The sequence below is a fragment of the Condylostylus longicornis genome, unplaced genomic scaffold, assembly GCF_029603195.1.
Source record: "Condylostylus longicornis isolate FDR11 unplaced genomic scaffold, ASM2960319v2 ptg000048l, whole genome shotgun sequence".
Lineage (NCBI taxonomy): Eukaryota > Metazoa > Arthropoda > Insecta > Diptera > Dolichopodidae > Condylostylus > Condylostylus longicornis.
In genome coordinates, this window is record NW_026578017.1 from 25001 (window position 1) to 44512 (window position 19512).

At 31.1% G+C, this 19512-nt stretch overlaps 2 protein-coding genes across 5 annotated transcripts in view; one reads left to right on the forward strand and one right to left on the reverse strand.

Annotated features, from left to right (window-relative positions):
- LOC129611196 (uncharacterized) overlaps positions 1 to 3055 on the reverse strand; it is an 11245-nt gene extending 8190 nt beyond the window's left edge. Inside the window, exon 1 of the mRNA XM_055524187.1 lies at positions 2885 to 3055. Within this exon, the coding sequence (XP_055380162.1) occupies positions 2885 to 2957 (73 nt within the window). The 5' untranslated portion in view covers positions 2958 to 3055. The remainder of the gene's footprint in view (positions 1 to 2884) is intronic.
- Positions 3056 to 3999: 944 nt separating this feature from the next.
- Positions 4000 to 19512, forward strand: part of LOC129610748 (J domain-containing protein DDB_G0295729) — a 71056-nt gene continuing 55543 nt past the window's right edge. The window contains exons 1-3 of one of the 4 annotated variants that reach the window (XM_055523430.1): positions 4000 to 4612; positions 4765 to 4870; positions 5465 to 5751. In XM_055523430.1, the coding sequence (XP_055379405.1) occupies positions 5488 to 5751 (264 nt within the window). In that variant the 5' untranslated portion in view covers positions 4000 to 4612; positions 4765 to 4870; positions 5465 to 5487. The remainder of the gene's footprint in view (positions 4613 to 4764; positions 4871 to 5464; positions 5752 to 19512) is intronic. The other 3 variants (XM_055523431.1, XM_055523432.1, XM_055523433.1) reach the window with 3 other exon arrangements.

Consider the following 19512-nt stretch of genomic DNA (forward strand, 5'->3'; position numbering starts at 1 on the left):
CTCCCCAAAAATATGTGGACGACTTATGATAACGAACTATTTTTGATTACAATTGACTGTTCTAGTGAGTTGGAGTTGTCTTTTATAGATACCTTTCATCTAAATAATTTGCAACGAATATCCTCAATAACAATCCATCAATCGAGGCAACTGGATCTAGTTTTTACTTAAAATTGGTATAATTTTTTACCTATAACTGTCCCCGATCCGTTGGTTAACGGTGATATCTATTATCCTCCGATATCTTTCTCTTATTGCATTGATGACCAACCATCTATTGACGAGCCAACTTTCTATCGTTTTGATTTTAAAAGGGCGAATTTCACATTGCTAAATAATTTCTTTTTTACTTATGACTTCTCTTCAGTATTTAACTTTGCTGATATTGAGTCTATGACGGGTAGGTTTTACAAAATCATTTTTGCTGCATTTGAATTGTTTATTCTAGTGTTGAAAACTTAAGATGCTGGCTTTGGCCCTCCATGGTTTTCACGAGAGTTGAGGATACTTCGCAACAAAAAGAATAAGCTGTTGCGCAAATATCTCTCCACTAAAGGCGACAGCGACTATGGTAATTTCCGATTGGCGTGTGATCAATTTAAATTAGCAGCAAAAGAACGTTACGATTACTATATCTACTATATCTTTCACAAAGTCTTTTGTGAAAGCTTTCCGTGTGGAAGAAAGCTATCATTAGGCCAAACCATAAGAAAAACAATAAAAATGACATGTCAAACTACCATACTATAGCTAAACTGTCGGCAATTCCTAAGGTTTTTGAGTTGATGGTATATGACAATATTTATTTCCATTGTATGCCATTTAGTGGGCGTCAGCATGGCTTCTTGGAAAAGAATTCCACGGTGACTAACCTAGTGGAAGCCACGACAGTTTTCTCAAATAATATGCAAAATGGGTATCAGACGGACGTAATTTTAACTGTAGCAAAACCATTGATATACTACCACATGAAATTATTATTCCAAAATTGAACCCCTTAGAATTCCCTGACAGATTCTTAGCCTGGATAAAGTCATATCTCTCTGGTAGGACTAACAGAGTCCGCTTTCGTTTAGCAATTTCTTTGCCTCTTTCGTCTAATTGTGGTGTACTCCAGGGTAGTCACTTATGTCCACTGCTGTTCATAATTTCAATTAATGATGTTGTTTCCATGCTAACGCACAGTGAGGTATTAACATATGCTGATGACATCAAAATTTTCAAAAAAATAAGCTCTGCAAATGATGCGATGTATCTTCAGAATGATCTTAACCGCTTTGACGGGTGGTGTTCAAGTAATAACCTAAAAATCAATGTAAGTAAATGTGCACAAATGTGCTTCTCTAAGCAAAAACCACTATTTGTTACAAACTATACTTTGAATGGCCAAGCTCTTTGTCAAGTTGACTCAATAATAGACCTGAGTGTTTGCTTTGATAGCAAGTTATCATTTATAAACCACCTGAATCATATCATATGCAGATCAAGCTCGATGTTAGGTTTCATTAAGCGCTTGTCAAAGGAGTTTAATGATCCTTATGTCTTAAAATCGCTCTACACATGCCTGGTCCGTCCTCATCTTGAATATGCTTCACAAGTATGGTCACCCCATCATTCTTCCACCTTACGTGCACAGACTCAAATTAATTGACCTACCCACACTGGGTAAAAAACGTGATGCCGCGGATTTGTTATTCATTTTTCAGCTTATGAAAACTGGCTCAATCTCTTTCGACATTTTAAATAAAATTGCGATTAACTCCAACCTTAGGTCTCGTCCCCCTAATCTTTTCATTGTTCCTTTTCATAGGACCAATTACGGGAAACATGAACCTGTCAGCAGAACGCTGCGTTTGTGCAACAAACACAAACTTGAAATGAAAAAAGATACGATGAAAAAGCTTCTATTTACTTATAGTTAGGTATAACGTTTTTCTTTATTTTAACAAATTCTTGTTTTAGTTTTTCATTGTTTATATTGATATTAAATGGAATATTATTGCCAATAAGTTTTATTTCGTATAATTTTTAAATTTAATTTTTAAGTTAAAAATTTGTTCTGTCTAAAAAATAGGTATCTGTATATGCATTCTTTAATTTTAAGTTATGTAAAATGTTTGAGCTAAACATAAAGAAATGTCTCGACTTGCTATTTGTTCTCAAATAATAATCGCAGGCCATTGTTTTCTATTGCGTAGTTCTTTATTAAAGTAGGTTAAAATGACAATTCGATAAAATTTACACCTGTTTTTCCTGAAACTCCCAAATTCGTGATTGTTACTCTCATACATAAAGCTGATAAAAAAACAAATCTGTCTTACTGTTATGTCTTATTTTGGTATTAAACCGAATTAAAAAATGTAATATTTTTCTGAATGCTAAAAACATTCATATATATTTCGTTAACTACCATACGCACTTTATGAAGCCTTATTTTCTTATCAAACTTCAGAAGATTCAAAATTTTTTAAAAGACCGTGCTTTAAATGAGCAAGGGTATATATCAAATATATACACTAGAATACACCAAGGCAACTAAGCGTTTCTTACTAAATTTTATACGTCGAATGCATTACATTTTATGTGTCTTATATTCTTAATTATTTATAGCGGGCAGGACATAATTTTACTTATTAAATAAAATTTTTGGCAAATTATTTTAACAAAAATTTCAATTGCGCGATATCAAAAATTTTAGATTTTATAAATGAAGGCCTACGAAACATTGTTCATATACTGTAATAAAGGTGCATGTCTTTCTTAAGTGAACAAGGTAAAATTTTTGCTTATTTTATTTTTTTCGTAAGGTAAAAATTCACTGAAACCGTTAGTTATTAATTATTGTAAAACATAAGAATTCACCTATGCAAAATGTAAAACTTACCCGCAACACCTTGCAAATGAAAATAGCATAATACAATCGGGAAAAAAAATAAAATTTTTGAGATTAGTTCCATGGTAAATGTTTGTGTTATTTAAATGTTATAAATTTTATAGATATATTTTTCACAAAAAGTTCTGAATGAAATTTTAAAAACAAAATATTTTCAATGCATTTCCCATGAAATACCAATTTATGACTAAAGCCAGTTTGCTTCAATTCTTTCTTTATCATTTTGTTTATCATTTCCTATTTTGTTATACATAGGAATCGATAACAATTCCTAAAATAATTTCATTTAGTACAGTCAAAATAGGTACTTGTTTTCGAACCAAAATTAATATTTTTTTTTTTTTTTGTTTTTACTTTTTTGTTGAATAGTACTTGCAAACTATAACGTATATATGGAGCCATTACAAGTTTTAGTATTTACAGAAATCTTATATTTTTACCATTTAATTATTTTTATAATTATAAGGCATTAAATAAATAAAATTGACTAATAGTGGCATTATTTGTGTAAACATTATCACATGTTTACTAATTTCTGTAACGCCGTAACAACGGTTTCGAATTGTGTTAAATTCCATACTAGTCTTACAATACCTTTATTCGATATATATAGGTTTTATTTTTTGAAGCTATTTGCAGAATACTGCATTTGCTGGTTCAGCTTTTCCAACACCTAACATTTTTAATTAGCCGGTCAAATTCAGTTTAAAAATTTGCATGTCAAAAATACATATGCTCATGATAATAGTTATTACATTTAATCTGACTTGGTGAATTAGAAAGGCTTTTTAAACTAACAATTTTTCTAAAACTTGAACTTTACGTTATTTAGTCTAAATTGTATGTTTCGAATACTTGTCCTGCCACCATAACGTAAATATTAAAATTTTATCATGTAAGTTAAAAAAAATTTATCACATCGATAGCATTTCGATAATTTATTTTCTCACGTTATCTTAATTTAAAACTTAATACAAACGAAATACTTCCGATAGTATTTCTAAAACTTATAAACTTATTTTTATTAAATATAAGGAACGAAAAATGTAATACTTCTTTGAACAAAAATAAATTAAACAAATATAAAATATAAAGTATATTAATACATAATGCCAAAAAACTAACTTTTGAAGTAATTGTCTACACATCACTTCAAATAAATTGAAAATTTACCACGGTTACTATTATTTCCATAATTCAAGTATATTATTTCCTATATAACGAAGGAAAATAGTTTTCATAACCGGCAGATACATAGTGCCTGCCGAAATTCCGCCAAAACTCAATAGAACTCGCACATCGTTCGTAAGGAGCGGTTCAGTATAGACCTCTCATTTTCAGTAGAGGCTGCTGTGACGAAAAGATTTCCAGGCATAGACTTATTGTGTTTTGAAGAATTTAAGTTATTATTTCGCAAAAAAGATGTTTTCGTTTTGTTTAATTTTTTTTTTACAAGAAATTTTGCTTTATTCATTATAAATTTGTATTCGACTAATGTTTGATTGTTAAAAAGTAGAAAACGAAATTTGAACACTAAAAATTAAAATGCATATATATATTAAATGAAAGCTTTCTTGATTTAAACGTTTCGTCGTTGTAATTTGTCCTGATGGCTCTACGAAACAAACTGAAAATATACTCTTTTCGTACTTTTATTACTGATCAAAGTTTTTTTGCTAAATGGTTTAAGTGAAAGCTTCAAAATTAAGACTGTCAAAGGTAATATCTTGATGTCTTTCGTATAGTAATCAAAATAAATTCGTATGATAAACCAAAATTAAATTTTATACACAGGCTTTTACACTCTCATTCCATTCTATCTTTTAGCAAAATAACTTATTAAAAAAATTTTAAATTTTTATTATTTTCAGAAAAGTTTTGTTGAACAAAGATCCACAATAACCTGCCACTTGTCAGAAAGAACCCCGTCTCCTTTGCATTCAATAACACCAACTATATCTGGGACCAAATTTAGAGGTAATGTAGCTATTTAAAACAGTATTTTAAAATTCGTATTCGTATAACAGTGGGTACGAAAAATAAAAAATTGAAATATTGTAGTCTAAATAAACATTGTTCTTTATTCTAATCAGCTCGTGTAAAATAATAGTTTATGCAAAATTTTTACAAATTTGTATTATGTTTATAGTTTTACACTTCTTTCTTTAAAAAGATGGAAAAGACTTTCAAAGTTCAAATCTGGTTTTGCAAATAAAGTTTCCTTTTAATATAATTTGCAAACAAACTTAAAATATCGGGCAAAATATTTAATGCATTTGCATACGGGACATTAAAAATTTCGAAAACATGGCAAAAACAATCAGTTCTGAATACCTATACATATTTTACTAGATTAATTATGTAGTTTGATAACAGTAAAATAATAAAACCCAATTTCCTAATATCAATAATTAAAAAAGATTTAATTGGTAAAATATAACGTTGTTTATATGTATATAATTCGCAGTCATTGTCTGTGAATTTGTATATGTGTGCATGTTTATGTTTAAAAAATACACACAAACGTCTTCACTGCTTATTGGAGCTTCTATTAATAAAGTTCAATTACAGAAGAACAACAACGTCAAATTAATATGACAGTGTCAGTAGCAAATGATAATAATCAACAAAATACAATAACAACAACAACAACTGTTAAGTCAGCAATGATGTCATTAGCAATGCGTCGTTCTTCTAGTCCAGGAAATTCAAGTGGATCAGATAACGATACGATTAATAATTCTTCTGCTGCAACAGCATTACGTCGTTTATATTTCAAAAGCGGTAGATGTGTAAAAACAAAAACTGCAGATAATATAACACCCTTATCTACATCTCAAACATCAACAGTTCCGAAAGTAAGCAAATCATCATTTTCTTCTTATTAAAAATTTTCCGCTTATTAAAAATTTACCTTTGATTAAAAATTTATGAAAAAATGTTTAAGTTTAACTTAGTTATATAATATATTACATTAAATCTAAACAATTATAAATTACTTAAAAGTTAAATCATTTTCATTTATAACGCTTTATCAATCTCTTTTATTATAAACGTTATCGTGCAGCTTTTTGTATATGATACTTTTGTATTATTTAAAAACGAGTTGACCCATCCTGCATTTTAAAAACGCATTTAAAATACATTTAATTATTATCTTTCCCATTAATCTATATTTGTACATATGAAAATATAAAATCAGATTTAATGTCTTTATATCTAACTAGTCGCAATAGTCAATCTCAGCTCAATACTTAATTTCTTTTACGAATTCCGACTTGTTGCCTTCGTTCCTGTTTTTTTTTTAATTTTATTAATCGTGTCATATTTCTTATTATTTCTTCCTATTTTTAAGTAAAAAGAGTTTAATATTTAAAAAAATTTCATGATATTATACGCATACATATTTTAAAAAGCTTCCCATTTCAAATCTGTTGAAGGAAAAAGAAAGAAATACAGGAAGAAAGAAAAAATTGAAAAAATTTTTTTTTAAATATAAAGACATTATCAGATCCTTTACAACAAGCATTCAAAACTAATCAGTCTTTATAAAGCTGTGGTTTAATAAAAACTGATGTTATAGTTTCGTATTGAAGACATCTCTTATAATACATATGTATGTACTTTACACAAGATACTTTTCCATTCAGTTTGTTCATATCTTTTTACGTTGTGTATACAACAGGGTAAGTTATGTGATGTCGAGTTTTCGGTGGGAACAAACTTCTTCATAGTAGGGGAGCATAAATAAACTATTTTTAGAGAGGTGTCGGTCTGTCGGGCTGTCAGTCTGTCTGTCCGTCTACCTGCTGAACCGATTTTGATGAAATTTTATATGTAAGTTTATTTCGAATATGTCACGAATTAATCAACTTTTGGGATATATCAGGCTATGGGAATTGGATCTTTTATTTGAAGAAAATATTCATAAGATTTACTTGAAATTACATACATAAGCTTCATAAGTCCGTCCGCGAGATCTCCTAACTTTTGGAAGAAATCAGCCAACAGCAACTGGACGTTTACTATGGATCAAATATACATTTTTGCGTATTGTATAAAGAAAAATAATCAACCGATTTCATTGAAGTTTAATATTTAAATTTGAGGTGTCAAAACAATGAATCTATAAATTTTTTGGAAAGATCAGGGCTCGGAAACTGATCCGGGAGCCGATTTTACACTTTTTACCACATCTACGGAACGAATTGATGAAATTTCTTGAAATTCAATATTCGAGTTCTAGTTATTACCAAAAGTTACTGACGAACTTTTTGTATAAACCAAATTCACATTTTTTTAGGTAATGTTAACTAAAAGCTTATTTTTAACATAAAAGAAATTTTAAGTGTCCTTAAAACGCGTTTCATAATATTCTGGAATACTTTTACTAATCTAGACAATATACATTGCGGTCGGTTATTAGATCAGATTTTTAATATACATCATATTATTTTAATATACCTGAACTTACATTAAGCACCTGAAAACTGGGGCGCAGTTTAAAAGTTTGTAATTGCATAATTACAAACATCTTTTGAGGGGAGTGTGTATAAAGTTTTGTAATTTAAAATAGCCTCACTCAATCTTTTGCAATTTCCAAAGTGGTTTTCCGCATATCACTACAACATGGATATATTGTTCTTTCACATGTTTTCAGAATATTCTAATAAAAATTCGCATTATTTTGACGTTTTTTTATTAAATTTTGTCAATAAATTTAGGTTTCTTAAATTTTTGGAATAGTATGTGCCTGTATCATTTAACAACATAATAAGATGAATGTTTTTTTCATTATACCCTGCACTTCGTGAAGGGTATATTAACTTTGGTATGGAGTTTGTAACTACTTGAAGGAGTCATCTGCGGTATGGACATATATATATATTCTTGCTCAGCGTAAAATTCTGCGTCGATTTAGACATGTCCGTCCGTCCGTCCGTCCGTCCGATCGCACGATAACTCAAAAACGAATAATGCAATCGACACCAAACTTTCACAAGTTTTTTCTTTTGTGCCAAGGACGAACCCTATTGTTATTGGACTAAGTCGGACAACGGGTTCGGGTAGCTGCCATACAACTCCAAGAGTTTATTTTAAATATTTCAAAAACTAATAAAGCTATAAATATAAAATTTTGTATACATGTGTCCAATTATATTCTACACATGCTCTAAAAATTATAATGGGATAGCTGCACCGGTTCGGGTGGCTGCCATACAACTCCAACAGGAAATTTTTTATATTCGGCAAAATAATAAAGTCAGATTCATGGAACTTGGCAGTCATGTGTCCAATTATAGGTCAAATATATTTCTGAAGTTTTGGAGGAATAGCTTGACAGGTTCGGGTACCTGCCATACAACTCCATAAGCTAATTTTAAATATTTGGAAAAATAATAAAGTCAGTTTCATGAAACTTGGCAGTTGTGTGTCCGATTATAGATCAGATATATTTGTGAAGTTTTAGTGGAATTGCTTGACAGGTTCGGGTACTTGCCATACGACCCCAAAAGCTTATTTTAAATATTTGGAAAAATAATAAAGTCAAATTCATGAGACTTGGCAGTCGTATGTCCAATTATGGGTCAGACATATTTCTAGAGTTTTGGTGCCATTGCTTGACAGGTTCGAATAGCTCCCATGCAAGTCTAAAAGCTTATTCTTAATATTTGGAAAAATAATAAAGTCAGATTCATGAAACTTGGCAGTTGTGTGTCCGATTATAGATCAAATATATTTGTGAAGTTTTGATGGAATTGCTTGACAGGTTCGAGTAGATCCCATACAAGTCTAAAAGCTTATTCTTAATATTTGGAAAAATAATAAAGTCAGATTCATGAAACTTGGCAGTTGTGTGTCCGATTATAGATCAGATATATTTGTGAAGTTTTGATGGAATTGCTTGACAGGTTTAGGTACTTACCATACAACTCCAAAAGCTAATTTTAAATATTTTGAAAAATTATAAGGTCAGATTGATGAAACTTGGCAGTCGGATGTCAATTATAGGTCAGACATGTCCGTGAAGTTTCTATAGAATGGTTTCACAGGTTCGAGTAATTGCTACACAATAACGAAAGGTGCAGGGTATAATTCAATCGGTTTATACCGACTGAAACGTTTTTACTTGTTATACCCTGCACTTCGTGAAGGGTATATTAACTTTGGTATGGAGTTTGTAACTACTTGAAGGAGTCATCTGCGGTATGGACATATATATATATTCTTGCTCAGCGTAAAATTCTGCGTCGATTTAGACATGTCCGTCCGTCCGTCCGTCCGTCCGTCCGATCGCACGATAACTCAAAAACGAATAATGCTATCGACACCAAACTTTCACAAGTTTTTTCTTTTGTGCCAAGGACGAACCCTATTGTTATTGGACTAATTCGGACAACGGGTTCGGGTAGCTGCCATACAACTCAAAGAGTTTATTTTAAATATTTCGAAAACTAATAAAGCTATAAATATAAAATTTTGTACACATGTGTCCAATTACATTTTACACATGCTCTAAAAATTATAATGGGATAGCTGCACCGGTTCGGGTGGCTGCCATACAACTCCAACAGCAAATTTTTTATATTCGGCAAAATAATAAAGTCAGATTCATGAAACTTGGCAGTCATATGTCCGATTGTAGATCAAACATATTTGTGAAGTTTTGGTGGAATTGCTTGGCAGGTTCGAGTAGCTCCCATACAAGTCTAAAAGCTTATTCTTAATATTTGGAAAAATAATAAAGTCAGATTCATGAAACTTGGCAGTTGTGTGTCCGATTATAGATCAGATATATTTGTGAAGTTTTAGTGGAATTGCTTAACAGGTTCGGGTACTTGCCATACAACTTCAACAGCAAATTTTTTATATTCGGCAAAATAATAAAGTCAGATTCATGAAACTTGGCAGTCATGTGTCCAATTATAGGCCAAATATATTTCTGAAGTTTTAGAAGAATTGCTTGACAGGTTCGGGTACCTGCCATATAACTCCAGAAGTTAATTTTAAATATTTGAAAAAATAATAAAGCCAGATTCATGAAACTTGGCAGTTGTGTGTCCGATTGTAGATCAGATATATGAAGTTTTGATGGAATTGCTTGACAGGTTCAGGTACCTGCCATACAACTGTAAAAGCTAATTTTAAATATTTGGAAAAATTATAAAGTCAGATTCATGAAACTTGACAGTCGGATGTCCAATAATAGGTCAGACATATCCGTGAAGTTTCTATAGAATGTCTTCACGTGTTCGAGTAATTGCTACACAATAACGAAAGGTGCAGGGTATAATTCAATCGGTTTATACCGACTGAAACGTTTTTACTTGTTTTTAGTTTATTTCTATATCTGTATGGTATCGAATGATCGTTTAATTTTTAGATTTATACATTTATATCAATCTATGGTACGATTGCATAAATCATAGAAAGTAGTTATATTGTTATAAGTGTCTGGCTATCTGGCATTCGCCAAATAATACTTTTATGCTTCTTATATTCTAATATTTTAGTACTTTCCCAAAAACTTTTTGAAAAAAGCGCTTATTAATTTCATTATGTCGTCCGTCCGTGGACATGTTTACAAAACTTCTGCCCCCTTGAAGAAATTCGAAATTTTATATATACATAGATCTTTACTATAAACTTATTTTCGTAGAAGAAAATTTTTACCTGTAAGCCCCTTAAAAAAGTTATAGTCTCCAAAAACTCTAAAAATGCCCCTTTTAGAGTAGATTTTTTATTGTAGTGAAACTATATGAATTTTTAAAATTGTGTACGCGCAGAAAAAGTAATGGCTTCTTGTACCGCGATATATTATATTTGAATCCGTTTTTACAACTTTTCGATATTGTTTTTCTTCTAAACCTCAGATAGTGGGATATTTTAACAGCTTTTAGATACTAAAAATAGTTCATTTCGTTAGAAGAAAATTTTCCACCCTCTTCCCCAAATTTATTTACACAAATTTACACTTAGTTAACTAAAAGCACTTACGTATGTTAACTAAAAGCAACCCTAAAATTTGGAATAAGTATTTAAAAGGTATTTTCATAATCTTCTGTAAAACTTTAACTCCTTCTTCTTCTTCTTTGACTCTACAGCTCTTCGTAAGCTTTGCCCTTCTTTACTATTTGCCTCCATAATTTTCGATCTTTAGCCTCTGTTTTCCTGTTTCTGACTTGAAGTTTAATGGTATCATTTTTGACGTTGTTGTCATTTTTAACGTTGTCTGTTCTCGGACTTCCTCTGTTGCGATTAAATGTAGGTCTGCTTTGTAAAACTCTATATTGTGCCATATATTCACTGATTCTCACAAATGTCCTGCCCATCTTAATCGTTGTGATTTACTAAAACATATTATCTCTTCATTTTTAATAAGATCATTATTGCCATTATTATTTTTTCGTCTAAATTCTCCGTTTTCTAATCTTATTGCACCAAATATTTTTTTCAGTATTTTTCGTTCGAAGATTCCTAGATGGTTTTATTCCGTTGCATTCAATGTCCATATTTCGCATTCATATGTTACAACAAGACGAATTAGAGTCTTATATATTTGTATCTTTTATCGTTTCTTTTTAAAAGTCTTGATTTTATAAGTTTTCTGTTCGCAAAATAACACCTGCTGCCTGTTTAATTCAGTTTTGCATACATGTTTTTATACTATTATCATTGGATAAATCTACACTGAGCTTTCTTATATTTAAAGCTTTCTACTCCTTGGAAAAAATAGTCCTGTATTTGTATATCATGTAGTTGTCTTCGTTTCATTTCTGGACATTTTTATATATTTAGTTTTATTCTCGTTAATCTTAAGCCCTACTTTCTTCAGTTCCATGTCTAGCATTAACAAGGGTTTTTTGATATCACAAAATCTTCTCGCAATTATTGCAATTTATAAAAATATAGCCGCCTTTATCTAGCTTTCCAATTCCAGATTGAAGTATAATATTAAATACTAGCACTGATAGCGTATCCTTACTCCGCTTGTTATATTAAATTCATCTGATACGCTGTCTTGCATGAAAATTTTTGCTTTTGATTCATTCATCATCATATTTATTAATTTAATAACTTTTTGTGGTACTCCTAGCTCTAACAGGGCTTTAGGAATGTTCCTCGGTTTCTATTGTCAAATGCCCGTTTAAAATCTATGAATTATAAATGCAAATCAATATTATATTCATTGCACGTCTCTCATGGCTTGCTTAATAAGGAAAATTTGATCAATGATGGAACTACCAGTTCTAAAACCAAATTGATATTGTCCTAATATTTCTTCATGGTCTTAATCTATCACAGATGATGTTCGATAATATTTTATACTTATGACTCAATAATGTTATTCCTCTATGATTGTCGCATATTAATTTATCACCCTTTTTATAAATGGGACATAATAATCCCAATCTCCATTTTTGTGGCATTGTAATTGCTATCCCATATTCTACGTATTAAGCTATGTATTCTATTTGTGAGGTAGTTACCACCACATTTAAACAGCTGTTGTTAGTCCATCTTCTCCTAGCGATTTATTATTTTTTAGTTTTTCAACAGCTCTAAAAGTGCATCACATTCTATCTGTATTTCTCTAAACTTTACAATAGATTTTGGTCGGCTATGTGCTGATTGCATCAGATTTTTTTGTTTCAACATTGTTTGTAAGCAAATTATTTGTTAAACTTGTAACTTCTTCTAACTGCTCAGTACAACTATTGTTTTCTAGAATGCTTTCTATATTTATTAGTAGAATTAGAAGAGCAAAAAAATGAAAATTAAGGGTAAAAAAATGAGAACATTAAATTAAATTTTTTATTTCACAAATATTAATAAAATATTTGTGAATTGCGAATCAAATACTAGAGAAATTTTCAATAATGAATTTTCATAAATGAAAAATTAACATCTCATTTTGGTCTCTTATACAAAAATAGATAGGTATTTAAAAAAAAAATCTGATAAAATATGCATGAATATTCTCATGTGGAAGTAAAAGAGAAGGTGCAGGAGTTGGTATATTTACCAACAACTCACACGCATCAAAGTTTAAAATATCCATGACTTCAATAATGCTGTAAAAAACATTTATGTTCAGTAATAATACAGTTGTAGTACCGTCTCAAAGCTTCCAATAACTTTACATTGTAAAAAAAAACTTCTAAGGCTTTTCGTACATTGTTTCGTGCAAATGTTAACATAATTTCTAAGAAACGTTACCAAGACTGCTTTCGCTGATGATACTAGTTTCACACATGGATGTGAGTACGATTTCGATGTTGTTGCTAGTATAAATCATAATCTTAAAAGCTAAATACATCAGTTTTACTATTGCAAATCCTTATAGCCTGATTTTGATTTAGTGCACCATTCTCATTTTTGTGGGACTATACTAATCATTTGAAAGAACAAAGTTCAAGAAAGTTATAAGAAATCTTTATTATGTACGTTTGTATAGTTCTGAACATTTGATCAGTACTGTGTATTATACCTTATTTAACTCCAAACTCCAGTACGGGTTGGTATGTTGGGGTGATACTCAAATAGTACACAAATAAAATAAAACCACTCTTAATTTTGCAAAAACATACCATTAGGATTATTTGTAAAAACTTATTTACTTCATCTGAAACTTTCTTATATATTTAAAAATTTCTTAAATTTAAAACTTTTTCATTTGAAATCTGAAAATTTTATCATTAGGCTGTCTGAAAACTATGATTTAAGGTCAAACAATGCTAGACTTTTTCAAATTCCTAGGTTTCGCAATATTCACTATACCCAATCATTCAATTACACCGCACCGAAATAAGATTTAATAATTTCAGATCAAAGTTTGACAAGCAAATATGGTTTTGGAAAAAATTCATCATAGGCTGGAGAATCAGTGATTGTCTTCTCTTTTGTTCTTTTACTCGTAATATGTCAATTTATATTTTCGTAATATTATATAATATTACGCATTTTACTTCACTATATTGAATATTATTTTACGAATTCCGCTGGAAAACAGAAACATTTCCCAATATTCTCTCTGAACTTAACGTAATATTCTATTTTTATAAAATGCCATTTCATAAAAACAGAATATTGAGTTAAGTTCACAAGAGATATGAAGTATGATTTCTATGGCAGCCAAAAGAAAATATGGAATTTTCTAAGAAACAAAAAAAAACGATAAATAAATATGTAATCAGTTCATCTGTATCTGCTGAAACTCTGGTCTCACATTTTAACCATTTATACAGAAAACGGGATGCAGAAAAACAACCTTTATTGAACTTTCAAAATTTTGGCAATCCATTATTCCAAGTTAATGAAGATATGGTAGTTATGTCTATAGAGACATTGAAAAATCGAAAATTTTCCAGTCTAGATGGCATCACGTTTGAGGAAATCTAATTGTTCAGCTGCTTACGAGGCTCTTCAACAGAATTTTAGATCAACAGTTAATACCAAGGGACTGGATGCATCACTATACTTATATATAAAAAAGGTTTTTTATAGAACGTTTGCTATACAGAATATGACCCGTTGATCTACCCTTGCTTGTACGTCTGTACGCCAAATGCTGCTTAAAATCAAGGAAACAGCTTGCCCTATAAATCATTTTATCCTGTCTATTGTGAGAACCAAATGAGATTGTTGGCAGTCATATCTATTACATTAGTTCACTCAATTCACCCAAGAGTTTCAGTGAATCAGAAAAGGGTATCAACTCCAACATCGACTTTCTATCTTCGGCCATAGTGCCATTTGGCCGCTTCCTTATTCCTTATACCCAATACATATTTCTTAGAAAGCACCCTGTGAATACGTGCATTGTGTCGAAGTTCATTTATACCCTTGTAGAACTCTGTTGTATTTCGTGAGTCGGCTTTTATACTACTTTCACTTATTAAATATCTTTGTAGTCCTGTGTCTAAGCCTCGAAAGTCCTAAACTTACCCATCGGCATTTTCTATTGCTCCGCCTCGTCTTAACGGGGCGCCGATGAAAGGCAGTAACGCCACTTGCTGGGAGACTTTCATCGATCAGTTCAATATCTACCATCGTCCTAAATGAAGTAGGCATTTGAAATCCACCCTATTCATAAGAAACGTTTAAACAAACTCCAATCTGTGGATAGATAATACTTTTCTCCATTCAAGCCGCCGTAGGTTAGGATATCAAATGTGCAGCCCAATCATGTACTTCGTCTGTAACTCTGAAATTCGGAAAATTACAAATATCGTATTGTCAATTACGAATTACTAAAATTCTTTACGAATATTCGTAATAGTGTAATCATAAATTACGTTTGTAGTAAAAATGACCCTCAAAACTCTACGAAAGAGTTATTACGTGTGCAAAATTTTAAATTTTTTTGTTTGAATTTATTTTTTCCACTTTTCAAAACAATTTAAAAACTAAAAAAACTGCAAAATTTCAATATATTAAAAAGGGTATGTGGTTTAATCAAATAGCAACAAAAAAAAAATCTGATGTGGTCAGCACATAACCGACCGCATTGTGTATTGTCTAGTTAAATGAAAGTGTTACAGAATATTATAAAAATGTCTGTTAAATACTTCTTTCCAATTTTTAGGACATTAGTAAGCTTATAGTTAACATACTTAGAAAAATGTAAATTTGGCTCTTAGTAGAGTTTCGCTTTGTGCTACCCGAATTCCCTCAAATGCTCGCCAGTTAGTTTCGGTAACAACCAGAACTCAAATATCAAATTTCAAGAAATTCCATCAATTTGTTCTGTGGATATGGTGGAAAATGTAATATCGGCCCGCAGATCAGTTCTCGAGCCCTGATCTTTCCAAAAAAATTTTATATGTATTGCTTTAATACGGGGAATTCATATATTAAATTTCAATGAAATCGGTCAATTATTTCTCTTTATATACACAAAAATATATATTTGGCCCGTAGTAAACGTCCAGTTGCTGATGCCTGATTTCTTCCAAAAGTTAGGAATCTTTGCGTATGATCGAGCAAAGCTTATATATGAAATTTCAAATAAATCGGGTAAATACTTTCTTCAAAATGGTGAAAAATGTAAAATCGGCCCGCAAATCCGTTTTCGAGCCCTGATCTTTCCAAAAAATTTATATGTTCATTGTTTTAATACGAGGAGTTCATATATCAAATTTCAATGAAATCGGTTGATTATTTCTCTTTATATAAACAAAAATGTATATTTGGCCCGTAGTAAGCGTCTAGTTGCCGATGCCTGATTTCTTCCAAAACATACGAATTTTTGCGGACGGTCGAGCTGAGCTTATATATAAAATTTCAAGTAAATCGGTTGAATATTTTCTTCAAAATGTTCAAAAATGTAAAACAGGCCCGCTTAAAAGTGCAGTACCCGAGGCCTGATATATACCAAAAGTTGATCGATCCGTGCCATGGTGGAAACAAAGTTACATATAAAATTTCATCAAAATCGGTTCAGCCGAACTTGAGATACACGCGTGCACACACAGACCGACAGACGGACAGACCGACAGACGGACAGACCGACAGACCGACAGACCGAAAGTTTGCTAAAAATAGTTTATTTACACTCGATATGCAAAATTTGTTGCCATCACATAACCTACCTATTGTTTACACAATACGGTCGGTAAATATAAATTAACATTTGAGAGTTAAAATGAAATACTTTATTTTGACTCCATAAAATAGTGCTGCCATTACTGATTCATAATCACTACGAAAGGAATTTTTTATCATTGAAAAATGTAATTAAAAGAACAAAGCAAAAGTCAGTTATGGTCTGGGTATGCATAGCTTCGGTTGGGGTTTGGTAATTTTGTGTTTGTGGATGAAAAAATGAAGAAATTAAAATTTTACAAGAATATATTGCGTCAAGTGTGGAAAAATTTGGTCTGAACAATAATTAGATCTTCAAGCAGGACAATTACTCAAGACATATAGCCCTTATTATCCAAGAATGGTTGCTGTACAAGACACTCAAATAACTAGATCATAACTAGAACCTCAGTGTCCAGAGCTTAACTCAATTGAGCATTTGTGGGATTATTTGGATAACAACATTAAAAAATCTGATGTGATCAGCACATAACCGACCGCATTGTATATTGTCTAGTTAAGTGAAATGGTTACAGAATATTATAAAAATGTCTTTTAAATGCTTCTTTCCAATTTTTAGGAAAAATTTGGCTCTTAGTAGAGTTTCGCTTTGTACTACCCGAATTCCCAGAAATGCTCGCCAGTTAACCAGAACTCAAATATTAAATTTCAAGAAATTCCATCAATTCGTTCCGTAGATATGGTGAAAAATGTAAAATCGGCCCGCAGATCAGTTTTCGAGCCCTAATCTTTCCAAAAAATTTATATGTTCATTGCTTTAATACGAGGAATTCAAGTATTAAATTTCAATGAAATCGGTCAATTATTTCTCTTTATACACGCAAAAATGTATATTTTACCCGGAGTAAACGTTCAGTTGCTGATGCCTGATTTCTTCCAAAAGCTAGGAATTTTTGAGGACGGACGAGAAAAGCCTATATATGAAATTTCAAGTAAATCGGTTGAATACTTTCTTCAAAATGTTCAAAAATGTAAAACAGGCCCGCTAAAAAGTGCAGTTCCCGAGGCCTGATATATACCAAAAGTTGATAGATCCGTGCCATGGTGGAAATAAACTTACATATAAAATTTCATTAAAATCGGTTCAGCAGAACTCGAGATGCACGCGTACACACACAGACCGACAGACCGACAGACCGACAGACCGACAGACCGACAGACCTACGGACCGACAGGTTGCTAAAAATAGTTTACTTACACTTCCCTACTATGGAGAAGTACATTCCCACCGAAAGCTCGATATGCAAAATTTATTGCCATCACATAACCTACCTATTGTTTACACAATAGGGTCGGTAAAAACAGATAAATTAGTAACAAACAAGAGCTAAAGCAAGTAATTTTAGAAAAATGGCAATAAATATCTTCTGAATTAACAGAATCACTGGCTGAATATATACCTAAAAGATTAAACGCAGTATTTAAAGCAAAAGAAATGCATATCAAATATTAATTCTCGTTGTTTTTCAAAAATTAAAAAATTTTTTATAACTGAGCCGTTTTTCGTTTGACGCATAAAAACGGCTATATTTTTGAATTTGTTTAATTTTGATTTGGTTTTGAGTAAATTCAATTTTATAAATTTATTTTTAAATTGCAAAATTAAAATAAAAAAAATCTGATGTGGTCAGCACATAACCGACCGCATTGTGTATTGTCTAGTTAAATGAAAGTGTTACAGAATATTATAAAAATGTCTGTTAAATACTTCTTTCCAATTTTAGGACATTAGTAAGCATATAGTGAACATACTTAGAAAAATGTAAATTTGGCTCTTAGTAGAGTTTCGCTTTGTGCTACCCGATTTTTCCTGAAATGCTCGCCAGTTAGTTTCGGTAACAACCAGAACTCAAATATCAAATTTCAAGAAATTCCATCAATTTGTTCTGTGGATATGGTGGAAAATGTAAAATCGGCCCGCAGATCAGTTCTCGAGCCCTGATCTTTCCAAAAAAAATTTATGTGCATTGCTTTAATATGAGGAATTTATATATTAAATTTCAATGAAATCGGTTGATTATTTCTCTTTATATACACAAAAATGTATATTTGAGCCGTAGTAAACGCCCAGTTGCTGATGCCTGATTTCTTCCAAAAGTTAGGAATTTTTGCGTATGATCGAGCAAAGCTTATATATGAAATTTCAAGTAAATCGGTTGAATACTTTCTTCAAAATGGTGAAAAATGTAAAATCCGCCCGCAAATCCGTTTTCGAGCCCCGATCTGATATATACCAAAAGTTGATCAATCCGTGCCATGGTGGAAACAAACTTACATATAAAATTTCATCAAAATCGGTTCAGCCAAACTTGAGATACACGCGTGCACACACAGACCGACAGACCGACAGACCGACAGACGGACAGACCGACAGACCGACAGGTTGCTAAAAATAGTTTATTTACACTTCCCTACTATGGAGAAGTACATTCCCACCGAAAACTCGATATGCAAAATTTGTTGCCATCACATAACCTACCTATTGTTTACACAATACGGTCGGTAAATATTAAGAGTTAAACAAAAAAGATTCTACCGAACGGTTTTTTTTCACACTTACTGCATAAAAAAAATTTAAATAGCATGATAAAAAATTTATCATTTTTATATCTTTTATTTATTTATTTAAATTTCTGTTTCTAATATGAAGTTATTGTATTTTTTTTGTAATTCTTAATATAAGTATAGAACTGACTTTATAATTTGTATTTCAATTGAGCTGTTCTACTGAAAAATTCACAATAAAACTGGCAAAGTCTTGGAGAAGCTATATAAAATACACCCCTTGATTATTTTTCAAGTACTTTATTTCAGATTCCCTTCAATTTCCAAGACCATTTTTAATGAAAATTTCAAAACAAAATTTGTAGAACTTTTCAGAACCTTTTTTGAAATTTTACGTGTAATACTATAAATAAATATATTTTATAATATTAAACAATCGCACAAATTTGGTAAGAAGCCACTATTCCATCAAAATATTAACCAAAGCTCCATAAGAATTTTTGCTA